The 26476-nt window shown below is 40.5% G+C and overlaps 2 protein-coding genes across 2 annotated transcripts in view; both read left to right on the top strand.

The window, feature by feature from the left end:
- Positions 1-26476, top strand: part of LOC115224098 (zinc finger protein 721-like) — a 43889-nt gene that overhangs the window by 6857 nt on the left and 10556 nt on the right. Inside the window, exons 2-3 of the mRNA XM_036512799.1 lie at positions 9329-9567; positions 9626-12299. Of these exons, the coding sequence (XP_036368692.1) occupies positions 9655-12299 (2645 nt within the window). The 5' untranslated portion in view covers positions 9329-9567; positions 9626-9654. The remainder of the gene's footprint in view (positions 1-9328; positions 9568-9625; positions 12300-26476) is intronic.
- On the top strand, positions 20451-25261 carry LOC115224064 (zinc finger protein 239-like). Its single transcript, XM_036512800.1, has 3 exons — positions 20451-20679; positions 23157-24097; positions 24941-25261. The coding sequence occupies exons 2-3, from the start codon at positions 23525-23527 to the stop codon at positions 25178-25180; spliced, it is 813 nt and encodes a 270-aa protein (XP_036368693.1). The 5' UTR covers positions 20451-20679; positions 23157-23524; the 3' UTR covers positions 25181-25261.

The raw sequence follows: 26476 nt of genomic DNA, 5'->3' as shown, positions 1-26476 counted from the left end.
GCATGGAGGCCAGTCGGTGCGGTACTGGCTACGGCCACGTTCGGATGGTTTTCTTGTGTGCCACCGGCACTGGTACCACAAAGATACAAATTCCATTGATGTTCATCTATTTTGATTTTGTTTGATTTTCACTTGCCTCAACAGGTCTTCACAAGTGTCACAAGAAGGAAGGTATGCACAGGTGGACTGACTACGTCCCAGGTAGGGGCCACGGGTTATGGCCTGACTAGTCTTGCGGGTCTTCTCATGCACAGCATACTTCCATAGGTCTCGGTCTCTAGTCATTTCCTTGGTGAGATCTAAAGTTCGTAGGTCGTGCTTCACCACTTCGTCCCAGGTTTTCCTGGGTCTACCTCTTCCACAGGTTCCCTCAACTGCTAGGGTGTAGCACTTTTGCACACAACTATCTTCAGCCATTCTCGTCACATGACCATACCAGCGCAGCCGTCTCTCTTGCACACCACAACTGACGCTTCTTAGGTTCAACTTTTCTCTCAAGGTACTTACACTCTGACGATTATGAACACTGACATTACACATCCATCGGAGCATACTGGCTTCATTTCTTGCGAGCTTACGCATATCCTCAGCAGTCACGGCCCATGTTTCACTACCATGTAGCATGGCTGTACGTACACATGCATCATAAAGTCTGCCTTTTACTCTGAGCGAGAGGCCTTTTGTCACCAGCAGGGGTAAGAGCTCTCTAAACTTTGCCCAGGCTATTCTTACTCTAGCAGTTACACTTTCAGCACACCCACCCCCGCTACTGACTTGGTCTCCTAGGTAGCGGAAGCTATCAACTACTTCTAGTTTGTCTCCCTGGAACGTGGTAGAAGTTGGTCTCTGCACATTTCCAGTGTTTATTTCTCCTGAGCATCTGCCACATATACGAAAACTATCTTCCCAGTTAGCCTATCTTTGACATTGCTGCACCTCTTATGTGTCCATAGCTCACACTTGGTGCACCTTATAGAGTTTCTACCTACACCTTTTTTACAGATCGAGCGTTTGTGGTTGGTCCACCTTCCTACTTATTAGGACTTTGGTTTTAGCTAGATTGATTCTAAGGCCCTTCGATTCTAATCCTTGTTTCCACACCTGAAACTTCTCCTCCAGTTCTGATAGTGACTCAGCAATTAGAGCAAGGTCATCAGCATAGAGGAGCTCCCAGGGGCATCCTGTCTTAAATTCTTCCGTTATTGCCTGGAGGACTATGATAAATAGGAGGGGGCTGAGGACTGAACCTTGGTGGACCCCAACCTCTACCCGGAATTCTTCACTGTACTCGTTGCCAACCCTCACCTTACTAGCAGCGTCTCTGTACATGGCTCGCACAGCTCTCACTAACCATTCATCTATCCCTAGTTTCCTCATTGACCACCAGATAAGGGATCGGGGGACCCTGTCAAAGGCTTTCTCCAAGTCAACAAAAGCCAGGTACAAGGGCCTACCTTTGGCTAGGTATTTCTCCTGCAGCTGTCTTACCAGGAATATAGCATCAGTAGTACTTTTCCCTGGCATGAACCCAAACTGCATATCATCTAAGCTAACTCTCTCTCTAATTAACTGGGCTATAACCCTCTCCGTAACCTTCATTACCTGATCCAACAGCTTGATGCCCCTGTAGTTATTTGTATCTAGGGCATCGCCTTTACCTTTGTAGCAGTTGACTATTATGCTGCTACACCAGTCATTGGGTATGACTCCTTCGTGTATCACCTGGTTAACTATACGGGTGACTATGCTATAGCCGACACTACCAGATATTTTGAGCATCTCTGCAGTAATTCCTGATGGGCCTGGGGCTTTCCCTGTCTTCATGCTTCTAATTGCCTTAGCTACCACGGAACTATCAACTCGGATAGCTGGTCCCTCTGTTGGGTCAACATTCGGCAGACTCTCTTTATCCCATTCATTTTCCTCATTCAGCAACCTTTCATAGTGGCGTCTCCAAGCTTCTCTCTTTGCATCCTCATTTAGCGCAAGTGAACCATCCTCCATGCGAACACATTTCTCTCCCACCACATCACGATTCTCTCTCACACACTGTCTTGCAACACGAAATACCTCAAGTCTTTCATCCTCACGGCGTAGGACATTGGCAAATTTTCTCTTATCTGCTTCCCCTCTGGCTAGATAGACATGTCTCCTAGCTTCCCTTCTGGCAGTCTGATACACTTCCCTGCTACCACCGTTCTTCCAGGCCTTCCAAGCCTGTTTCTTTTGTCTAATAGCCCTGTCAACAATATTGTTCCACCACCACGTTATTTTGGGTCTTAAGGGGACTTTGCACCAGCCACAGATCTGGTCAGCGGCTTTCAGCAGGTTGTCCCTCAGAAACGTCCAGTTGTCTTCTACCCCATGTGTAGCTATACCTCCTTCCACTTCGTCAAAGGCTTCAAGTAACATATCTCTAAATCTCTGTCCATTCGCAGGGTCTTTAAGCTTCCAGACCCTTCTTCTCCATGTTGGTCGTCTTCTAGTCGCCCTCTTAGTCCTGATCCTAAAGTCACTAACTACCAGTCTATGTTGTGGGGTGCATTCTTCGCTTGGGAAGGTTTTGGCATTTATAAGCAGCCATCTTTCCCTTTTTCTGGCAAAGATGTAGTCGATTTGGCTAGTATGCCGGCCCGATCGGTAGGTGACCAGGTGGCTTGTTGGTTTCCTGAAGTTAGTGTTGCAGACCATAAGACTATTCGCATCGCAGAACTCCAGCAGCCTGGTTCCCTCCTCGTTGCGGGAACCATAACCGTAGCCTCCATGTACGCCATGGAAGCCCCCAGCATGTCGTCCAACATGCCCATTGAAATCACCAGCCACAAAGAGAAGGTCCCTGTCGTTCGTCAATGAGGTGGTCTGCAGTAGGGTGTCATAGAAACTGTCTTTCTGTCCATCAGGTAGCCCTGGCTGAGGGGCATAGGCCGATATAATGGTTGCTAATCTATTATGAAGCACCATTCTAATCTTAAGTATTCTGTCACTTACTCTGATTACCTCAATTACTCTATCTATCCATTTCTCAGTGATAAGTATACCCATGCCACCAACCCCGTCAGTGTTCCCTGCCCAGAAAATCTTGTACCTGTGTTCCTTGCCTGTGAGGAACCTAGCAGATCCTCCTCTCCACCTTATTTCTTGCATACAACATACATCAACACGTCTCCGTTCAAGCATCTCGACTATCTCGCCAGACCTACCTTTCAGTGTGCCAACGTTGAGGGTGCCCACCCTGAGGGTGTGGAAGGTATTGACCCGAGAGGCCCAGGGATGGGGAGCAGTGGCGTCATGTACCTGAAAAGAAGAAGAAAACTCGCATTTGGCAGAATTCATAAGCAAAGCAACGAACTTAAGTTCAACCTGTTACACTGCACTAACATGTTTTTGCGCCGTATGGTCACCACCATATATAGAAGGGGTGGTATTGGTTTAAGGCCTTTAGGTGTTCATGGAAGAAAAGCAAAGGAAGGCAAGGTGAGATAAGGACTTCCGGTACTGGTGGTGAGGGCGGGTGCACCGCGCACTGGGAGAAGACGAGATTTAGGCGGCAGTAAGAAAGACAAGATTTGAGATGGAAAGGTTTGCGGTCGTGTGCATAAGTTTCTATGAGTGGATGTTGGGAAAGATGGGTTAGAGAATTAAGCGACAGAAAGACCAGATTTGAGACGAGATGTTTTTGCGGTCGTGTGAATAAGTTTTTGTGAGCGAAAGTTTATATGCTTCAGCTAGCATTTGAGACGAAGGACAACGATAACGATAATATATGGGGACACAATAATAAGGCTTGATGGTGATAATAATACTTGCAAAAACAATGAAAAGAGGGACAGGTCGTGAACTTAAATATGACTTAGCTGATATTTTTCATCATCCTGCGGTTCGTATTTCGTGTGTTATAGCCAGGAGAGAAGTAATAATAAGGGGCGGTCAAGCCTCGTGCGTAGGGTTTTATAGGGGAGGGGGTGCGGAGGTATGAGTAGAAGGCAGAGCGTATTGGCTAAGCCTGTGGCAGCGAGTGAAAGTGAAATATATACAGAGAGAGAGACAGCGATAACAGAGGAAGAAAACGACACCGCAGAGAGAGAGAGAGAGAGAGAGAGGGAGGGAGAGAGACATGGTGATAACAGAGGGGCAAAACGACACCGGGCACTGAAAATCAAAATCAAAATCGTAATCTATAAACATCAGGGGAATTTGTAGCTGTGATACCAGTGCCGGTGGCACGTAAGAGAACCATCTGAACGTGGCTGTAGTCAGCTTCGTCTGGTCTCTGTGCCGGTGGCATGTAAAAATCACCATCCGATCATGGCCGTTTGCCAGCCTCGTCTGGCACCTGTGCCGGTGGCATGTAAAAAGCACCCACTACACTCACAGAGTGGTTGGCGTTAGGAAGGGCATCCAGCTGTAGAAACACTGCCAGATCAGACTGGGCCTGGTGCAGCCTTCTGGCTTCCCAGAACCCAGTTGAACCGTCCAACTCATGCTAGCATGGAAAGCGGACGTTAAACGATGATGGTGATATATATATATATATATAGCAGGTGGAGAGGGATTGTGCATGAGGGGACAGCTACTTTTGAGAAATCTCGAGTTACTCATGAGAAAGTAAGGAGGGATGTCAGGAAGGGCATCGCTGTTACACTTCCAGATGGGAATGGTCTTCCTATGATGCCGACATGCAATGTCTGTGCAAGACCCTGCCTCAGTAAAGCTGGACTCAAGAGTCATCTTCGTAGTCATAAAGCGAGACAGATGAGTGACAACCTGGCCACTGGTGGTGGCGTAACACACCATACTAATCATATGTGTCAGGTATGTGGAAGAGAGTGTAATTTGGCAGGAGGTCTTAAACGACATGCAAAGGTACATGAAGCCCTAACGAGCCTGACAGACAGAGAACTATTAGGGAAAAGTCAGCTCTATTCAATTTAAGATCAGAAATAGAGCTTCTAAAACTTAGGGCCTCCACAAATGAGGAAAAATTTAAAAGCATCGACGAGGAGATGCACAATATAATACAAAAACATACCGAGGGACAACCCCTCGAAAATACATTAGATCATTGGAAAGATACCTGTGAAAAAGAAGAGAGAAATTCTCTCCTGCGCTGGGAAAAAAGCAACGATTTCTTCCAAAGATATAGTTCAACTTTCAAAAATGAATTGGGTACAGATAATCCCTTCCTTAAGAAAATTACAAAAATTAAAAAAGAAAAACCAAACAACCCAGGAACAACCCCCAACTATCCTCCATACACTAGAAACAGAAATCACCCACAACCAACATTTTCAAATCACGCAAGACTTAACAGGGAACAAGCTGACAGACAACGCGTCTATGAAATAGATTACACCAAAAACAGAACACACCAAGAATATCCTAATACCAGACCCAACCACCATACAGCACAAAACGACACTAGAATAAGAAATACACCACACACAAGTCGCTACTACCCCATGAACCAAAATTACTGGTCCCCACCGAACACAAGACAAACGCAAAAAAATACTATGTCAAGCAACATCCCACATACAAGCAGTTCGAAACCAAAATATTTCACATACAGAAATTTTACACACACCACAAACAATAACAACCATAGATTCCCACACACACACAACGATCGGGGGGCAACAATACCACCATTCCCCCGACCCAATATCACACAACCTCACAGACAACTCATACAAACAAAATTACACCCAACATTTTTTAGCCAGGGACCAGAGACACCAGGACACAGGCTGGGACCTGGTAATAAGGAAAAACCGAAGATAATCAACCTTTCAACCAAACCTCTTTCTAGCATAAAAATTGACATCCTCTCAAAAGGGCTCAAATTTACTCCAACTCCACGCAGAGCCAACCTAAATGAAATCAAGGATAATATAACAGAATTTTGCAGAAAATTAAGACTAGCAGAAGCATCAACCAGTTTCAATACTGAAGATGAATCACTAGTCAAGAACAAAAGTGAACACATCCCCCACAGAGGAAGAAATAAAGATCTTGACGAGTTCTGCAGCCACATTGAGAACTTTCCCTACCATACTATACATAAACAGAAAGCTAACCCAAATTTTAGCACCGCACAATGGAAGGAACTGATAGAACTTCAAAATGATGAAGATATAACCATTAAGGAAGCAGACAAGGGAAGTGCAGTTGTAATAATGGATACATCATACTATAGAAATCTTGTAATTTCCTTGCTTGATGACGACCTACATTATGTAAAAAATTACCAACTACACCCCACAAAAAATAATGAAAACTCTATCTTCACTAATTAAAACCCATGAAAAGGAACTAACAACCAAAGAGATTGACTTTCTAACAAACTTTAAATGCAAACCTAGCCTCTTCTATGGTCTGCCAAAAATTCATAAAAGCCAAATTATAAATGAAACCATTAAAAAATCACCAAAGACATACATACACACACCTAACCCGGGGGACCTAAAACTACGACCCATTGTAGCTGGCCCAACCTGTGAAACACACAGACTAAGTCTATTTATGGACATCCTCCTGAAACCCTTCCTTAAACATATCGATAGCCATATCAGAGATGACTTAGATATGTTAAACCACCTTCCAAAAAAAGCCAAGGAAGAAACAATCATGGTTTCATTTGATGTAGTTAACTTATATACCAGTATACCTCATAATTATGGACTAGAGGCAATACAGTTCTTGCTGGACCAATTTCCGGAAGAAATACCAAAAAGGATCAGTAAAGAATTCATTACTAAATCAATTGAATTCATCCTACATAATAACCACTTCATGTTTGACAATACATTTTACCGTCAAAAATCTGGAATTGCTATGGGTACAAAGGCAGCACCAGTCATTGCGAACCTAACAATGGGCTACCTGGAAATAATCATTTACCAGGAATCTTTGGAAACCCCCTCTCTCAATACATAAAAGAGAATTGGAAATGATTGTTTTATACTCTGGAATGAAAACACAGATAAACTCCTAAAATTCAAAAACCTGTTGAACAGCATAAACCCAAATATACAGTTCACAATGGAATACAACAAAAAGGAGCTCCCATTCTTGGATATACTAATTAAAAAAATTAACCTTAAAATAGAAACAGACATTTTTTACAAAGCCACAGACGCCAAACAATACCTTCTTTTTGATTCATGCCACCCAAGACACACTAAAACAAACATCCCCTTCAACCTTGCAAGAAGGATATGCACAATAGTGTCAGAACAAAATACCAGGAACTTTAGACTGCAAGAACTCAAAAACACCCTAATTGACAGACATTACCCAGCTCAACTCATAGAGGATGGGATCAGACGTGCAACAGAAATCAACATAGAAACTTTAAGAAAAGTTCAACACAACAACACACCTTCCCCGAAAATACTACCTTACATATCCACATACAACCCCAGAAACAAAGAAGCCTTCACCATCATCACCCAGAATTTACCAATACTTCATAAGGACCCCAAATTAAAGGAAATTCTAAACATACACCAAATCATTAAAAGCTACAAACAACCTAAATCACTTAAAAAGATTCTCACAAAGGCAAAATTGTTTTCTGAAATTACGGATGCAAAAGTAAAAAAATGTGGTAGACCGAACTGTGCAACATGTCCAAACCTGCTAGAAGGATCAGAATTCCTCTTCAAAGAGGGACAGAAATTCAAGATCAAATCTAATTTTACTTGTGCCTCTGAAAACATAATTTATGTCATAAAATGCTCGGGCTGCCACCAAAACTACGTGGGGTCCACGGGACTATCACTCAGACGTAGATGCACACTGCATCGACAACAGATTGCATTCCCAGAATACAGAATGATACCCTTTAGCGAGCACATTGAGAAATGCGCAAAGCAACTACTACCACAATTTTTAATCTTTCCATTTCACCAATGTGCTATCGGAACACCAACACAAATTAGACTAAACAAGGAAACATTCTTCATTGAAAAATACAATCCCAAACTTAACCATTCCAACATTCTTATACAGAGAAACTCAATCCAAAAGAAAGGCAAATAATTTTAAGCGATTATCTCCCTTACACCGGAAGAAATCACTTATTATCTAGATCTCCGCTCAATGTAAACATAACGATTTAAGAAATTTGAAAAGCTGAATGCGAAACCGGTCATTTCTTCTAAACTATGTCATTATATGAAAAAAATTTATAACATTCTTCAGACATATTGACTCAAATAATATTTTTTAACCTTTTAAAACAAGCCTTCTGTAGTTTTTTTACTTTTTACTATTTTCTATATATTCAACCACGTGCTTTCACACCTATATATATATGAATGAATCAAATTGAGTTGGCTTTTCTAATCCTTCAATCCTGCTGCCCTGTACCCCTCTCTCCTTCCATGTGACTGGTGTCTGGCCAGCCATGATCTTTCTTGGCCCGACTGCCAGCCACCAACATCTCTTATGTCCGTCTCCTATGTTCCTGCCTTTAGGCTTTCACTTCATACACGCCAGCTGAATTTGATTTGTTCTCAGTCAAAAGACACCTGTTGTTACATTCTTGTTGGTTGTATTTGGAATTGTGTATCATGTTCTCTGTTTTTTATCTTTTTATGGTATACACATTCACTAGCTGCTTAGAGAAAAATCTAATTCTCTGAGCTTAGACATTTTGGTGGGCAACCAATTCAAACTGTCTTAAGTGTAACTGTCCGAAATCGTAAGGACAACGGTAAGAAAGAAGGCCACGAATTACTTGCCCTTTTTTCCCTGTCCTTCTAATTGTTGTTTCTCTTGTCTGCCTTTGTATCATCTATGTAACCAAATGTTTTATTGTCCTCTATTGCGTTTTTGTTCCATTTTTATATATACATGTGTGTGTGTGTATATATATATATATATCACGCTCTGGGAGCATGATCGTTGCCAGAGCAACAAGCTGGCCTCTGTGTCAATGGCATGTAAAAAACACCATTCGAGTGTGATCGTTACCTGTGTCGTCTCACTTGTGCTGGTGGCACGTGAAAAAACATTCGAGCGAGGTCGTTGCCAGTGCCACTGGACTGGCCCTCGTGCCAGTGGCATGTAAAAGCACCCACTACACTCTCGGAGTGGTTGGCGTTAGGAAGGTCATCCAGCTGTAGAAACTCTGCCAGATCAGATTGGAGTCTGGTGCAGACATCTGGTTCGCCAGACCTCAGTCAAATCATCTAACCCATACTAGCATGGAAAGCTGACGTTAAACGATGATGATTATATATACATATATATATATATTTTTTTTTTATTATTATTATTATTATTATTTTCAATATCTTGCACCATTTCACTATCATTTCAGAATACCAGATGGCATTGGCATTAAACACTATATATCATCAAGAGTCATCATTTTTTAAAGACTGAAGAAAATGGTTATACAGAAAACTGAAGAATATTTCTTGTGGGAGTGACATTTCTTTACTTCATCGCCAAGAATAAGTACAGGATGATTTTCATGTTCCCGTTAAATTTGCAAAACTTACCAAAGAACATTGCAGTTTTTCTCTGTTGCCAACAGAGATAAAAATTGATGGAAATATCGCTGTTGACGGGTTTTGAGTAATGCTGTAATAAGTAGAGAAAAAATATGAATGTAATTGTCCTGAGAACTTAAAATATAGGAGAATGAGTTGCCCTGAAGAATTGCCGAAAGAGATAGGGGAACCATCGTACCACTGTGATATCTGTAAAAAGTCATTCGCTCAGGAAAGTAAACTTGCTACTCATAAATGTATTGACAAAAAAGAGAGAGCAGAGAAACGATATCATTGCGATATCTGTGGGAAATCATTCACTGTAAAAGTTAACTTAACTGAACATAGGGGTACGCATACAGGGGAGAAGCCACACAACTGTGATATCTGTGGTAAATCATTTGTAGCTAGAAGTAAGCTAACTGAACATAAAAATATTCATACAGGAGAGAGGCCATATAAATGTGATATCTGTGAGAAATCATTCTTGCGTAAACATAACTTAATTACTCACAAACACCTCCATACTGGAAAGAAACCATATGAATGTGATATCTGTGGTAAATCATTCTCTCTAAGAGGTCACCTAACCAGTCACGGCCGTATCCATACAGGTGAAAAGCCATATCACTGTGATATCTGTGGTAAATCGTTTGCTCACACCGATGGCCTAACTCGGCACATACGTGTTCATACAGGAGAGAAACCTTATAAATGTAAAATTTGTGGGGACTCGTTCTCCGACAGTGGTAATTTAACTAAACACAAAAAGATCCATACAGGTGAGAAGTCATATCACTGTGATATCTGTGGAAAATCATTCTTTCAAAAAGTCCATTTACTTTCTCACAAACGCATTCATACAGGTGAAAAACCATACCAGTGCGATATCTGTGGTAAATCATTCAGTAACGGAAGCTCGGTTACGACTCACAAACGTATTCATACAGGTGAGAAGCCTTATCACTGTAATATTTGTAATAAGTCGTTCAGCTTTGGCAGTAAATTAACTGTTCATAAACGGATTCATACAGGTGAAAAACCATATTGCTGTGATGTCTGTGGTAAGTCATTCAGTAACAGGAGTGCAGTAACTTCTCATAAACGTATTCATACAGGAGAGAAGCTATATGAGTGTGATGTCTGTGGTAAATCATTCCCTGCTGGAAGTAAATTAACTGTTCACAAACGTATCCACACAGGGGAAAAACCATACGAATGTGAAATCTGCGGTAGATCTTTTCCCTACGCAAGTGGATTAGCTGTTCACAAACGTATTCATACAGGGGAAAAGCCATACGATTGTGAAACTTGTGGTAAGTCATTCACACGAAGAAGCCAGTTGATGATACACAAGAGACGCATTCATACGGGAGAGAAACCGTATCCGTGTGATATCTGCGGTAAATCTTTCACCGACGGAAGTGGGTTAAACGTTCACAAACGTATGCATACAGGGGAAAAACCGTATCACTGTGATATCTGTGGTAAAGCATTCCGCTATTCAGGTGCAATAACTGTTCACAAACGTATTCATACAGAAAGCCAACCGTATGACTGTAATATTTGCGGTAAATCATTCTCCGGAACAAGTCAGTTGACGATACACAAAAGACACATTCATGCGAAAGAGAAAACATATCACTGTAATATCTGTGGTAAATCATTCTCTGCTCAAAGTCCATTAAATTATCACAAACGCATTCATACTGGGGAAAAACCGTACCACTGTGATATCTGCGGTAAATCCTTCGGTTATTCAAGTGGATTGACTGTTCACAAACGTTTCCATACAGGAGAAAAACCATATCACTGTGACATCTGTGGTAAGTCGTTTAGTTACAGAGGTGCGTTGACCGGTCACAAACGTCTCCATACCGGGGAAAAGCCGTATCACTGCAATATCTGTGGGAAATCTTTTGCCCAAGCAAGCCCATTGACAATTCACAAGCGACGCATGCATACAGGTGAGAAACCCTATCCGTGCGATATCTGTGGTAAATCTTTTGCTGACGGAAGTGGATTAAATGTTCATAAACGTATTCACACAGGGGAAAAAGTACATCACTGTGATATCTGTGGTAAATCGTTCAGTTATCGACACACGTTAACTGTTCACAAACGTATCCATTCAGGAAGCAAGCTATATTACTGTGCCATTTGTGGTAAATCATTCACGGAAAGAAGTGAATTGACAGTTCACAAGAAACACATTCATACGAAAGAGAAAACCTATCACTGTGATATCTGTGATAAATCATTCACTGATCAAAGTCCATTAGCTGTTCACAAACGCATTCATACCGGGGAAAATCTTTTCCACTGTGATATCTGTGGTAAGGCGTTCACTTACAGAAGCCCATTAAACCGTCACAAACTTATTCATACAGGGGAAAGACCGTATCACTGTGATATCTGCGGGAAATCATTCCGATACACAAGTGGTTTAACCGTTCACAAACGTATTCACACGGGGGAAAAACCATATCAGTGTAATATCTGTGGGAAGTCTTTTGCTTATGCTAGAACCTTAAGCGTTCACGATTGTATTCATATCGGAAAGAAACCATATCATTGCGATACCTGTGGTAAATCATTCATAACTGGAAGTGAACTGACTGCTCACAAATGTGTACACACTCGAGAGGAGCCATATCACTGTGATATTTGTGGTAAATTGTTCTCGGAACGTTCTGGCCTTATTAGGCACATACGTACTCATACAGGTGAGAAACCATATGAATGCAATATCTGTGGTAAAACATTCTCTGAAAAATATCATTTAACTAGTCACAAATACACTCATACAGGTGAGAGGCTATATCACTGTACTATCTGCGGTAAATCCTTCTCTCAGACGGGTCATCTAACTGTTCATAGTCGTACACATACAGGTGAGAGACCTTATCACTGTGAGTTTTGTGATAAATCCTTCTCCCAAACGGCTCATCTGACAATCCATAGACGTATCCATACGGGAGATAAACCCTATCAGTGTAATATCTGTGGTAAATCTTTCTCGCAAAATAGTGATTTGACTAAACATTACCGTATGCATACAGGAGAAAAACCATATCAGTGTAATATCTGTGGTAGAGCGTTTTCTCTAAATAGTGGTTTAACTAGACACAGGTGTTTTTATCCTGCAGAAACACCATCGCAGTGATGTAAGTGGCTAATCATTCTCTGTCTCGTCTACTTAGAACAGTGCTTTTCAAACTTTTTACTGGAGCGGAACCCCAAGGAAACATTCCACTGGCTCAAGGAACCCCTGTGCAATAATTTAATAGTCTTATATACAAGTGCTTTTCAAACTTTTTACTGGAGCGGAATCCCAAGGAAACATTCCACTGGCTCGAGGAACCCCTGTGCAATAATTTAATAGTCTTATACACACATATCTGCTCAGGAGAATTAAAAATTACTGCCGATTTTAGCAGTTTTGCAACTTCTTGCAGAACCCCTGGACTGTACTGGCAGAACCCTGGGTGAAAACCACTGACTTAGAAACACATTCTGTGAAACGGGTGGCAAATGAACAGACACATCAGCACTCTAATCTCACAAGCAACATAACAGCTTCTATAACACTGGCTCCATAATATAATACATCCAGTACACTACAAAATTGAGGGTGATTAGTAGGGCATCCAGTCATTAAAACCATGATCTCAAAAATGTAACATAGAAGTTGGACTATTTTTTCCTTATTCATCTAAGACATGGAATGAATGCTTTTCTCTATTTTTCTCTTTTGTGGGAGTAATAATAAATGATTCAGTATTTATATTGCATTGCTTGTTTATTGCTTTGGTGTTGTGAAAATGAGTTGTGTTTTAGAAGGGTCAAATTGTTGTTCCTTTTTATTTACCCATTTCATTAACCCTCTAGTGTTCACATTATTCTGCCAAAATTAATCCTTTTTTATCCACATTGCTGGTGACACGTAAAAGCACCATCCGTTTCGTGGCCGTTTGCCAGCTCAGTCTGGCCCCCGTGTTGGTGGCACGTAAAAGCACCATCCGTTCGTGTCCGTTGCCAGCCTCGCCTGGCCCCCGTGCCGGTGACACGTAAAAGCACCATCCGTTCGTGGCCGTTTGCCAGCTCTGTCTGGCACCTGTGCGGGTGGCACGTAAAAAGCACTCACTACACTCACGGAGGGGTTGGCGTTAGGAAGGGCATCCAGCCGTAGAAACATTGCCAGATCTGACTGGGCCTGATGAAGCCTTTCAGCTTCACAGACCCCAGTTGAACCGTCCAACCCATGCTAGCATGGAGAACGGACGCTAAATGATGATGATGATGATGATGATGATTGCTTTGAACTAATCATGCCTTATCTTGTAGCTATGAGATTTTGATGAGGTAGCTGTTAATTTTTTAAAAGATATTGTAGGGTTGGTGTGAGAGACCAGATCTGGCCAGTTTGAACATAAAACAGGCAGAATACTTTTGGCCAGTTTAGATACTAAAGGGTTAAATTTAATAAAATTTTACATAACATAATTTAGTTATCTCCTATCTTATAGTCTGATTCATCCTGGGTCTTGCACATTGTCTAAAATTATACTTAATTTAACATTAACAGAAGAAACATATATATTTCTTTACTACCCACAAGGGGCTAAACACAGAGGACAAACAAGGACAGACAAAGGGATTAAGTCGATTACATCGACCCCAGTGCGCAACTGGTACTTAATTTATCGACCCCGAAAGGATGAAAGGCAAAGTCGACCTCGGCGGAATTTGAACTCAGAACGTAACGACAGACGAAATACCTATTTCTTTACTACCCACAAGGGGCTAAACACAGAGAGGACAAACAAGGACAGACAAAGGGATTAAGTCGATTACATCGACCCCAGTGCGCAACTGGTACTTAATTTATCGACCCCGAAAGGATGAAAGGCAAAGTCGACCTCGGCGGAATTTGAACTCAGAACGTAACGGCAGACGAAATACGGCCACGCATTCGCCCGGCGTGCTAACGTTTCTGCCAGCTCGCCGCCTTTTTTAAGAAGAAACATATAACCCAGAAGAAACATATAACCCAGAAGAAACATATAACCCAGAAGAAACATATAACCCAGAAGAAACATATAACCCAGAAGAAACATATAACCCAGAAGAAACATATAACCCAGAAGAAACATATAACCCAGAAGAAACATAAACCCAGAAGAAACAATAACCAGAAGAAACATATAACCCAGAGAAACATATACCCAGAAGAAACATATAACCCAGAGAAACATATAACCCAGAAGAAACATAAACCCAGAAGAAACATATAACCCAGAGAAACATATACCCAGAAGAAAATATAACCCAGAAGAAACATATAACCAGAAGAAACATATAACCCAGAAGAAACATATAACCCAGAAGAAACATATAACCCAGAAGAAACATAACCCAGAAGAAACATATAACCCAGAAGAAAATATAACCCAGAAGAAACATATAACCCAGAAGAAACATATAACCCAGAAGAAACATATAACCCAGAAGAAACATATAACCCAGAAGAAACATATAACCAGAAGAAGAAACATATAACCAGAAGAAACATATAACCCAGAAGAAACATATAACCCAGAAGAAACATATAACCCAGAAGAAACATATAACCCAGAAGAAACATATAACCCAGAAGAAACATATAACCCAGAAGAAACATATAACCCAGAAGAAACATATAACCCAGAAGAAACATATAACCCAGAAGAAACATATAACCCAGGTCAGCTCTGACCAGGAGTAAGATGAAATCCATTCCAACTTTTTCCAAATACAAATTGCAACTGAAATTAAGAAAAAATTCAAGTCAAAATTAATAAAATATTGATGTATTTCATTCAATCATAAGATTCTAAATAAATTCCATTTATGAAAATAATACAAGTTTAGAACATTTAAGAATCACATTTTTTGATTGAGGTTTTAACCCGAAAAGTATGCAACCTCTCCTCTCGTTATTTAAGACATTTACCTCAAGAAATAAAAGTTTTTTGTGTTCACTTTGTTAATACAGGTGCAGGTATGGAGGCGCAATGGCCCAGTGGTTAGGGCAGCGGACTCGCGGTCATAGGATTGCGGTTTCGATTCCCAGACCAGGCGTTGTGAGTGTTTATTGAGCGAAAACACCTAAAAGCTCCACAAGGCTCCGGCAGGGGGGGGGGGTGATCCCTGCTGTACTCTTTCACCACAACTTTCTCTCACTCTTTCTTCCTGTTTCTGTTGTACCTGTATTTCAAAGGGCCGGCCTTGTTACTCTCTGTGTCACGCTGAATATCCCCAAGAACTGCGTTAAGGGTACACGTGTCTGTGGAGTGCTCAGCCACTTACACGTTAATTTCCCGAGCAGGCTGTTCCGCTGATTCGGATCAACCGGAACCCTCGTCGTTGTAACCGACGGAGTGCTTCCACCACAGGTGCAAGTGTGGCTGTGTGGTAAGAGGTTTGCTTCCCAAGGTGGGCAACAATGGTTGCCCTCTGAAGGACCCAAGGGCTGCGTGAGAAAAGGAGGACCTGCTGGACACAGCAAAGGAACACCACTCTCCCGCGGCCCGAGGGAAAAAGAAAAATGGGACATTGCCAGCGGGTTGTGACATGCTGCCGGCGTGTCCCGATTCTCCTTCGGCGGGTGTGCCGCTGGAGGAGGAATTTGTGGTCCTCTTCTACAAGGGAGGAACTTTGCAGAATGAATTAAAAAAATTTGAATGGGAGGGACTTCTGTCCTGCACGGAGGACCCTGAGTGGCCTTCGCAGGTGGCTGCGGAGGTCTTATGGGATAACAAACTGTGCAGGATAATGAATTCCTTCCCAGTAGACTCCTCTAGATATATGGCCAAGTGGTCCAGCTTGGAACCGAATAGATGCTTCGATGAAGCGAGGGGCCTGATCGGACGGAAAACTTGAAGTATTGGACATTTGGACTCAAAAAGAGTCTACAAAATGTAAAAAAAAAAGTGAGAGGTTTATTGCCTCGTGGGTGTGTTTTTTCAATATTGAACTATGTACGAGGTTTACAGCCTCATTGTGCTTCAAAAGGAAAAAAAAGAATTCTGAACTAAGTAAGAGGTTTATCGCCTCATTGTGTTTTTTTATAAAAAAGGAAAAAAAAGAACAGTGTTTTAGAGAAGTAAAAGTAGAAGAAAGCTGATAAAACACATTTCCTGGGTAGTTTAGTGAAAAGTTGCACCAGTCATGTGATCAATGAAAATTATAATAATAATAATAATGAAATTATTGTATACAGTGCTCAGGTGCACCACAACTTGTCAGAAAGTGCATATAAAGTATATGCAGTAATGTAGAAATGTCTGGAAAGCGAACAGTGTATGAGTCAGATACATGCTTGTGTGTGTATGGAGGGGAGAAAATCAGGTGTAGTGTTGGTGAATCTCAGAAAGCATGGAAGTTTTGAAGGATGCAGTGCTCCAACAACTAACAACTGATGCTGGCAGCTTGTTCCATGCTTCAGCAACTCTCAGCGTGAAAAAATGTTTCCTGAAGTCATGGGAGCTGTGCTGTTTTCTGACTTTGTAAATATGTCCACAGGTGTTAGACAGGTGGAGTTTTTAAATAATAATAATAATGAAATTATTGTATACAGTGCTCAGGTGCACCACAACTTGTCAGAAAGTACGTATAAAGTACATACAGTAATGTACAAATGCCTGGAAAGTGAACAGTGTATGAGTCAGATACATGCTTGCGTGTGTATGGAGGGGAGGAAATCAAGTGTAGTGTTGGCGAATCTCAGGAAGCATGGAAGTTTTGAAGGATGCAGTGCTCCGACAACTAACAACTGATGCCGGCAGTTTGTTCCATGCTTCAGCAACTCTCAGCGTGAAAAAATGTTTCCTGAAGTCATGGGAGCTGTGCTGTTTTCTTACTTTGTAAATATGTCCACGGGTGTTAGATGGGTGGAGTTTAAAAAGGCGCTCTGAGTTATTGTTTGTACGGTGGTCGATAATTTTATGGGTGTCTGCCAAGTCAGCTGCCAGACGTCTTAATTATAGATCCATGATTCATTTTCTTTTGTAGAACTCGAGAACAGTATTTCAAATAGTACCATTTAAAATTATATTTATCAAATAAGTTCTGTCATCTGCTGCAGATGATTGCCCACCAAACTATAATTATATTGAGCAGTTTATTGTCACAGTAGCTAGAACTTTATTCTCTCCTTCATAACAACACATTAAGATGGTAAACCATCTAAATTTTTTTTTCTTCTCTTTCAAGTCCCAAATAATTTGCTGAGGCTGACAGAAGACCTGTTCCGATTATTAAAGATGTATATATGGTTAGAGACGTGTTTCTTAACAAAATTCTACGTAGCCCCTATGGTAGAAGACATTTTTACCTTTAAATACCACCATACGGCGCAGGAGTGGCTGTGTGGTAAGTTGCTTGTTTACCAACCACATGGTTCCGGGTTCAGTCCCACTGCATGGCACCTTGGGCAAGTGTCTTCTACTATAGCCTCGGGCCAACCAAAGCCTTTTGAGTGGATTTGGTAGACGGAAACTGAAAGAAACCTGTCGTATATATGTATATATATATATATATATATATATATATATGTGTATGTGTGTGTGTTTGTCCCCCTAGCATTGCTTGACAACCGATGCTGGTGTGTTTATGTCCCCGTTACTTAGCGGTTCGGCAAAAGAGACCGATAGAATAAGTACTGGGCTTACAAAATAATAAGTCCCGGGGTCGATTTGCTCGACTAAAAGGCGGTGCTCCAGCATGGCCGCAGTCAAATGACTGAAACAAGTAAAAGAGTATACACCTGTAAACAGCATACTTTTACAATAAACATTCACTTCTAACCCTGCAATCACAAAAAGTATTTTCATTAGTACTCGTATTATTACTCTGTTTCATATCATTACATTCAGTATAATTGCTATTTGACATTTTATCTCCATTCAAGAAGTTGAAATGGGATTTGACATGGATTGTTTCCCCTTGTCCACTAGACTTTTCAAATTTACTTTCACTGATAACGTTTTTATTAATATTACTGTTATGGCGTTTACTACGATTACAGTTATTATACAAATTAGATTAATTTCCTTTCGCTAATTGAAGATATAATCTGGCATAAATTATTAGACACTGAATAATGATATCACTATATCTATTTTCCTTTGTAAGGTATTTAGAGAAGAGTTTCTATAAGGTTCCAACCAAATTACCCTTACACTGGAATAAGTGGAGGCGCAATGGCCCAGTGGTTAGGGCAGCGGACTCGCGGTCATAGGATCGCGGTTTCGATTCCCAGACCGGGCGTTGTGAGTGTTTATTGAGCGAAAACACCTAAAGCTCCACGAGGCTCCGGCAGGGGATGGTGGTGATCCCTGCTGTACTCTTTCACCACAACTTTCTCTCACTCTTACTTCCTGTTTCTGTTGTACCTGTATTTCAAAGGGCCGGCCTTGTCACTCTCTGTGTCACGCTGAATATCCCCGAGAACTGCGTTAAGGGTACACTTGTCTGTGGATTGCTCAGCCACTTACACGTTAATTTCACGAGCAGGCTGTTCCGTTGATTCGGATCAACCGGAACCCTCATCGTCGTAACCGACGGAGTGCTTCCACATCCACACTGGAATAAACCGGAGAACTAGGATGCTAGCATTCCTTTAAAGGATTATAGGTCTTTGACAAAAATTATATACATATATATAAAGTCAGCTAAAATGAATTCATAAACACACATATATAGTCTCCAAAGGAACATCCTTTTCCCTCTAATAATATTATGCTCATGTTGCATAACATATAGATTTAATGTTTATCGAGTATTAATAGAAACGGTCGTAAGTGAAGACGACCAATCTGCTGTTAAGAATAAAGAATTATTAACTTCTTAATCTCCATTTTCTTCTTATATACATACTAGCAGTATCGCCCGGCGTTGCTCGGGTTTGTAAGGGAAATAACTATATAAGCATTTTTAGAGAGTTATAGCCAAAAACATAGCAAAAAAATGCATTAAAAATGGAAAAAAATGATGGTAAATTTTTTTTTAAATCGTTGACTCATCGTAGACATTTTTAGAGAGTTACTTCCCTTATATAATAGCGAAAAAAATGCATTAAAATGGGAAAAAAATGATGGTAAATTATTTTTTAAATCGTAGACTCATCGTAGACGCGCGCTAATACCCAGAAGGGCTCGATATGAATCACGACTATAAGATACCCGGTTTTGGTTAAACTGCACCGCAAAATGTGGGAGTAGTTAGGAATCTAAATCGTAGGAGACAGACACACAACTTCACTTTTATATATAAAGATTTTCACCCACTAATAGCGCGATGCCTTATTCATATTCTAAAGATTAAGATATCTTCCTCAAAATGTCTTTAAAATTTATGTATTGCGTCGGGTTTCAATATTTTATTCCGAGGAATTCTCACATCTCATTTAGAAACACCCAGCGCCTCCGGCGATCTTTCGTCTCTAGTAGACCTTTCCGTCGATTTCCGTAAAAAATTTTTTTTTTTTACATATGGGCTTGCGGGAACTTTTGAAGTAATATACATACATATACACATACACCGAGTAAAAAATTTCAGTTATCTCTCTCTTTCACACATTACTCTGTCTCTTCACACACACTAACAGAACCACTTCACTTACACAACATACTGTCTGTCTCCCACACCCCATCAAACACACACACACACATGTACATCAATGCTTGCCATGCACGGTAACTTCAAAAGAACTTCCCTCGTCATACAATCGCTTTCTCTTAGTCTCTTTCGCTCTCATTACTTCAAAAGTTCCCGCAAGCCCATATGTAAAAAAAAAAAAAAAATTTTTTTACGGAAATCGACGGAAAGGTCTACTAGAGACGAAAGATTGCCGCGCCGCCTCCTTATGAGCTCGCAACCTCTACGAAGGGACACTACTACCATTGAGGTTTAATGCGACATCGAAAGTACGGCTGGAGACGTAAAGTCAGCTTCACTTGTTCCTAATTGTAAGTTAGAATTTTATTGCCGAACGAATTGGTCGGTGCCCGAACGTTGCTGTAGAATAAAGTTGATAAAACATTGGTAAATCTCGATCTAACAACCAGATATTTACTTTGGGAGTTTGGTGAAAACACATATCGCATTCATTCACTGATTGCATCCGAAAACGGTAAGTTGATAAACGTTTGTTTTAATGCTGTAATAATGTATGTAAATAATAGAATTGGGATCTTTTCGGTTTGAACGGCTGTTTTTTAACATAGTTTCTAGGTAACTAAAAAATTTTAAACTTCGTATACTGATACAATGTGTTTATGTGTTATAGCCCGGGGCTATAGCAGAAGACACTTGCCCAAGATGCCACGCAGTGGGACTGAACCCAGAAACATGTGGCTGGTTAGCAAGCTACTTACCACACAGCCACTCCTGCGCCTATGTGTTGAGTTTAATACTTTATGTTGTAAGAGGGAGTTCGATCCCAGTGTAAGATATATTATCAGCATAATCATTTAACGTCCGTTTTTCTTGCTGGCATGGGTTTGACTGAAAACTTGTAAGGTGGGGGAACTGCACCGGGTTCCAGTCTGATGTAGCATGGTTTCTATGGCTGGATGTCCTTCCTCATGCCAACCATTTCAAGAGTGTAGTGGGTGGGTGGGTGTAGGGTGTACTCTGCTTGAAGTGTAACAAATTAGTGGCATCACATCTACATCTCAAAGATGATGGAAACAGTTGTAAACAACCAAATTCTTTAAACCATTAAGTGGCAACATTGTTAGCACACTGGGCAAAATACTTAGGAGCATTTCATCTGGCTTTATGTTCTGAGTTCAAATTCTGCCAAGGTTGACTTTGCCTTTCATCTCTTTGGGGTCATTAAAATAAATACCAGTTGTGCACTAGGGTTGATGTAACCAACAGACACGTGTGCCCTTAACGTAGTTCTCGAGGAGATTCAGCGTGACACAGAGTGTGACAAGGCTGGCCCTTTGAAATACAGGTACAACAGAAACAGGAAGAAAGAGTGAGAGAAAGTTGTGGTGAAAGAGTACAGCAGGGTCCCCCCCCCCCTGCAGGAGCCTTGTGAAGCTTTAGGTGTTGAGCAAATTGACCCCAGGACTTATTCTTTGTAAGCCTAGTACTTATTCTATCGGTCTCTTTTGCTGAACCGCTAAGTTACAGGCACGTAAACACACCAGCATTGGTTGTCTAGCGATGGTGGGGGGGACAAACACACACACACACACACGTACATATATATACATATATACAAGGGGCTTCTTCCCTGAAATTGCTGGCCTTGTGCTAAAATTTGAAACCAGTTATCTTTACCTTTCTCAGTGAGCAGTATTACATATTCTGTACAGTCAAAATTATTGAAGATTTGCTCTCCTCTATCACACACCTTGTCATCATTCAGTCTTCAAAATTATTGGGAAAATAATGTCATTGACCTTGAGTGAAATTGTCATTATCATCGTCATCATCATCATCATCATCATTGCCATTTAACCATTTTTTATTTAACAAGTAATTGAATAACTAATGAGAAGGATATCTTGGTATGCACAGTGAAATGAGAATGATGTACCCTGGGCAGTTTTAATAAAGGGTTCAGTTCCAAATTCTGGGAACATTACTGGATATCAGAGGCAGCTGAAGAAGCCCTGAAAATACAACAGTCGAAGATACTAGTCCAGATATGATACTCTTTTACTTGTTTCAGTCACTTGACTGCGGCCATGCTGGAGCACCGCCTTTAGTTGAGCAAATCGACCCCAGGACTTATTCTTTGTAAGCCCAGTACTTATTCTATTGGTCTCTTTTGCTGAACCGCTAAGTTACAGGCACGTAAACACAGCAGCATCGGTTGTCTAGCGATGGTGAGGGGACAAACACACACACACACACACACACACGTACATATATATACATATATACGACGGGCTTCTTTCAGTTTCTGTCTACCAAATCCACTCACAAGGCTTTGGTCGGCCCGAGGCTAAAGTAGAAGACACTTGCCCAAGGTGCCACGCAGTGGGACTGAACCCAGAACCATGTGGTTGGTAAGCAAGCTACTTACCACACAGCCACGTATAGTAATTATTGTTTATTGTAATATGTGTAATGGTTCACAATCCGAAGGTTTAGATGTATACTATAAATGCGGAAATTTCACACAATTTTGTTTTTTATGTAATTTAAATAACAAATTAACCATAAAGAAAAATTTGAACAACAAATTAAAATGTGCATGTTGAAGTAAAAATTTATAGTTTATCAATATAGAATATATATTTCTTTACTACCCACAAGGGGCTAAACATAGAGGCGACAAACAAGGACAGACAAAGGGATTAAGTCGATTACATCGACCCCAGTGCGAAACTGGTACTTTATTTATCGACCCCGAAAGGATGAAAGACAAAGTCAACCTCGGCGGAATTCGAACTCAGAACGTAACGACAGACGAAATACCGCTAAGCATTTCGCCCTGCGCACTAACGTTTCTGCCAGCTCGCCGCCTTATATATATATCAATATAGAATATAGTTTATCATATAGAATTGTTGAAAAATTTGTCTGTTGAATTGCTATTTTTTAAAAATTCTTACATTATCTTACTTTGTTTCTCTATCATTTCAGAATATGAGATGGCATTGGCATTGAAGATATATTATCAGTATATTTATCATCATTCACAGACAAAAGGAAGATATTATACAGAGGCGCTAAAACTTTCTCTCTATTAAATTTAACTCTAAGTTACTGAGAGTTAGTTCTTCCGACTGGAACATTGCTCTTCATTTCTGTAGAAAGTCAATGGGAAGATTTTGTATTCCAGTTAAATTTGGACAGATTTAGAAAATAGTTTACTACTGTTTTCTGATTCCAACAGAGATTAAAAGTTAATGGAAACAGTGCAATGGAAGGGTTTTCATTGGAGCAGTAATAAATAGATAGAGGGTGAAATACCAATATAACTGTTGTGTGGAAAAAAAATTTAGAGACGAATGGATTCTCCTGAAGAATTGCCAAAGAAGGTAGGAAAATCGTCGTATCATTGTGATATCTGTGAAAAGACGTTCTCTCTAAAAAGCAGCCTCACAAATCATAAACGTATTCACGCAGAAGAGAAACCATACAACTGTGATATCTGTGGTAAATCATTCACCATAAAAAGAAACTTCACCGAACACGGATATACGCATACAGGGGAGAAACCTCATATCTGTGATGTCTGTGGTAAATCATTCCCTCGGTTGAGAACGCTAACTACTCACAAACGCATTCATACTGGAGAGACCCCGTATGAATGTGATATCTGTGGTAAATCGTTCACTTTGAGACGAAACTTTACCGAACATAGACATATGCATACAGGGGAGAAACCACACAACTGTGATATCTGTGGTAAATCATTCTTGCGCAAACATACCTTAATTACTCACAAGCACATCCATACCGGGGTAAAGCCCTACAAATGTGATACCTGTGGTAAATCATTCTCTCTGAGAGGCCACTTAACTGGTCACAAACGTATTCATACAGGTGAAAAACCATATCACTGTGATATCTGTGGTAAATCGTTCTCGCAGACGAATGGCTTAACGAGTCACATTCGTATTCATACAGGTGAGAAACCGTATGAGTGTAGTATTTGTGGTGAGTCGTTCTCTGAAAGAGGTAATTTGACTAAACACAAAAACATTCATACAGGTGAGAAGTCATATCACTGTGATATCTGTGGAAAGTCATTCTTTCAAAAAGTTCATTTACATTCCCACAAACGCATTCATACAGGTGAGAAACCATATCAGTGCGATATCTGTGGTAAATCTTTCAGTAATGGAAGTGAGGTAACATCTCACAAAAAACTTATTCATACAGGTGAGAAGCCATATCACTGTAATACCTGTGGCAAATCATTCATTGATGGAAGTACACTAACTAAACACAAACGTATTCATACAGGTGAGAAACCATACTATTGCGATACCTGTGGTAAATCATTCTCTCAACGGTCTAGCTTAATTAGGCACATATGTTTTGATACAGGTGAGAAGCCGTGTCACTGTAACATCTGTGGTAAATCATTTTCTGAAGCTTATCTTTTGACTAAACATATATACACTCATACCGGAGAGAAGGTATGTCACTGTGATATCTGTGGTAAATCATTCAATGATGGAAGTTCTTTGACTAAACATAAGCGTATTCACACAGGGGAAAAGCCGTATCGCTGTGATATCTGCGGTAAATCATTTTCCGATGGAAGTACGTTAACTTCTCACAAACGTATTCACACAGGGGAAAAACCTTATCACTGCGATATCTGCAGTAAATCTTTCACTGACGGAAGCACGTTAACCGTTCACAAACGTATTCATTCAGGAGAAAAACCATATCACTGCAATATCTGTGGAAAGTCTTTCACTCAAACATGCCAGTTGACATTACACAAAAGACGCGTGCATACGGGAGAGAAACCCTATCCCTGCGATATCTGTGGTAAATCTTTCACCGATGGAAGTGCATTAACTGTTCATAAACGTATTCATACTGGGGAAAAACCGTATCACTGTGATATCTGTGGTAAACCGTTCTCATACAGAAGCACGTTATCTGTTCACAAACGTATTCATACTGTGAAAAAAACATCACTGTAATGTTTGTCTGTGTATGGCAGGTTTGGTAGCCTTCAACTAACACTATCTCCTCCAAGACCCTGCGGCGCAAGTTGACCAAAATTGAGAGTATGGTAGAAGAAGGCTTGCTCTTCCTTCTGTAGAAGAAAAAAATTCAAATCGGACCATGTTAACAACAAAAATTATTTACATCAAAATGGTGCTTTTTTTCTATGAAAATCCCTATTTTTTACGATTTTTTGACTGCTGTATCGCCATTTATCAGTGTATTTCAACCAGAAAACTGTTCACTTAAAGAGAATAACAAGCTGCATAATGCAAAATTTTTACTTTTTAAAAATTCCAATTCTAAAGGGTCGAAACAAACCAGAGCAACACCGGGCGATACTGCTAGTAAAACATATTTCCAAAAATGTGAGCTTAGAATCGAAATGTTTTTCCCTGCCCCTAAGACATGGAATAGAGCCTAATTTAAATTTTATTTTTGTGATTTGTGGTATTAACAATTATTGGTTTATTACATGTATTCCATTGGTTATTGATTGATTCAGAGTTATGAAAATGAATTGTGTTTTAGAGGGGTCAAATTGCTCATTTTTTGATTTGTCAATTGCTTTTGATAAAGTTTTATGAAACTTACTTTAGTTGTCCCATTCTTTGCAATCTGATTCATTTTGGGTTTTGCCCATTCACTAACAATATTTTTTTTTTCAACATGAATAAAGCTAACACATTTAGCCCCTGTCACTTCTGATTGAGGTAAAAAAAAAAAAAAAATAAATAGGCACAGGAGTGGCTGCGTGGTAAGCAGCTTGCCTACCAACCACATGGTTCCGGGTTCAGTCCCACTGCCTGGCATCTTGGGCAAGTGTCTTCTGCTATGGCCTTGGGCCGACCAATGCCTTGTGAGTGGATTTGGTAGACGGAAACTGAAAGAAGCCCATCATATATATGTATGTATGTGTGTGTGTGTTTGTGTGTCTGTCTTTGTCCCCCTAACATTGCTTGACAACCGATGCTGGTGTGTTTACATCCCCGTCACTTAGCGGTTCGGCAAAAGAGACCGATAGAATAAGTACTGGGCTTACAAAAGAATAAGTCCCGGGGTCGATTTGCTCGACTAAAGGTGGTGCTCCAGCATGGCCGCAGTCAAATGATTGAAACAAGTAAAAGAGTAAAAGAGAGAGTATCCAAATTTTAATGAAATTGAGGAAAATTTGAATGAAAATTAAACATTTTACTCTCTTTACTCTTTTACTTGTTTCAGTCATTTGACTGCGGCCATGCTGGAGCACCGCCTTTAGTCGAGCAAATCGA

This window comes from Octopus sinensis, linkage group LG24 (assembly GCF_006345805.1).
Source record: "Octopus sinensis linkage group LG24, ASM634580v1, whole genome shotgun sequence".
Taxonomy (NCBI): domain Eukaryota; kingdom Metazoa; phylum Mollusca; class Cephalopoda; order Octopoda; family Octopodidae; genus Octopus; species Octopus sinensis.
The sequence above is the reverse complement of the archived record's forward strand: the minus strand, read 5'-3'. Positions and strand labels throughout refer to the sequence as shown.

Bases quoted from the DNA above. Each gene is read 5' to 3' on its own strand.
- LOC115224064 (XM_036512800.1), top strand. From the start codon at position 23,525: ATGGATTCTCCTGAAGAATTGCCAAAGAAGGTAGGAAAATCGTCGTAT. The intron at 24,098-24,940 runs TCGTTCTCGCAG...ATCTGTGGAAAG, and splicing joins ACTGTGATATCTGTGGTAAA to TCTTTCACTCAAACATGCCA.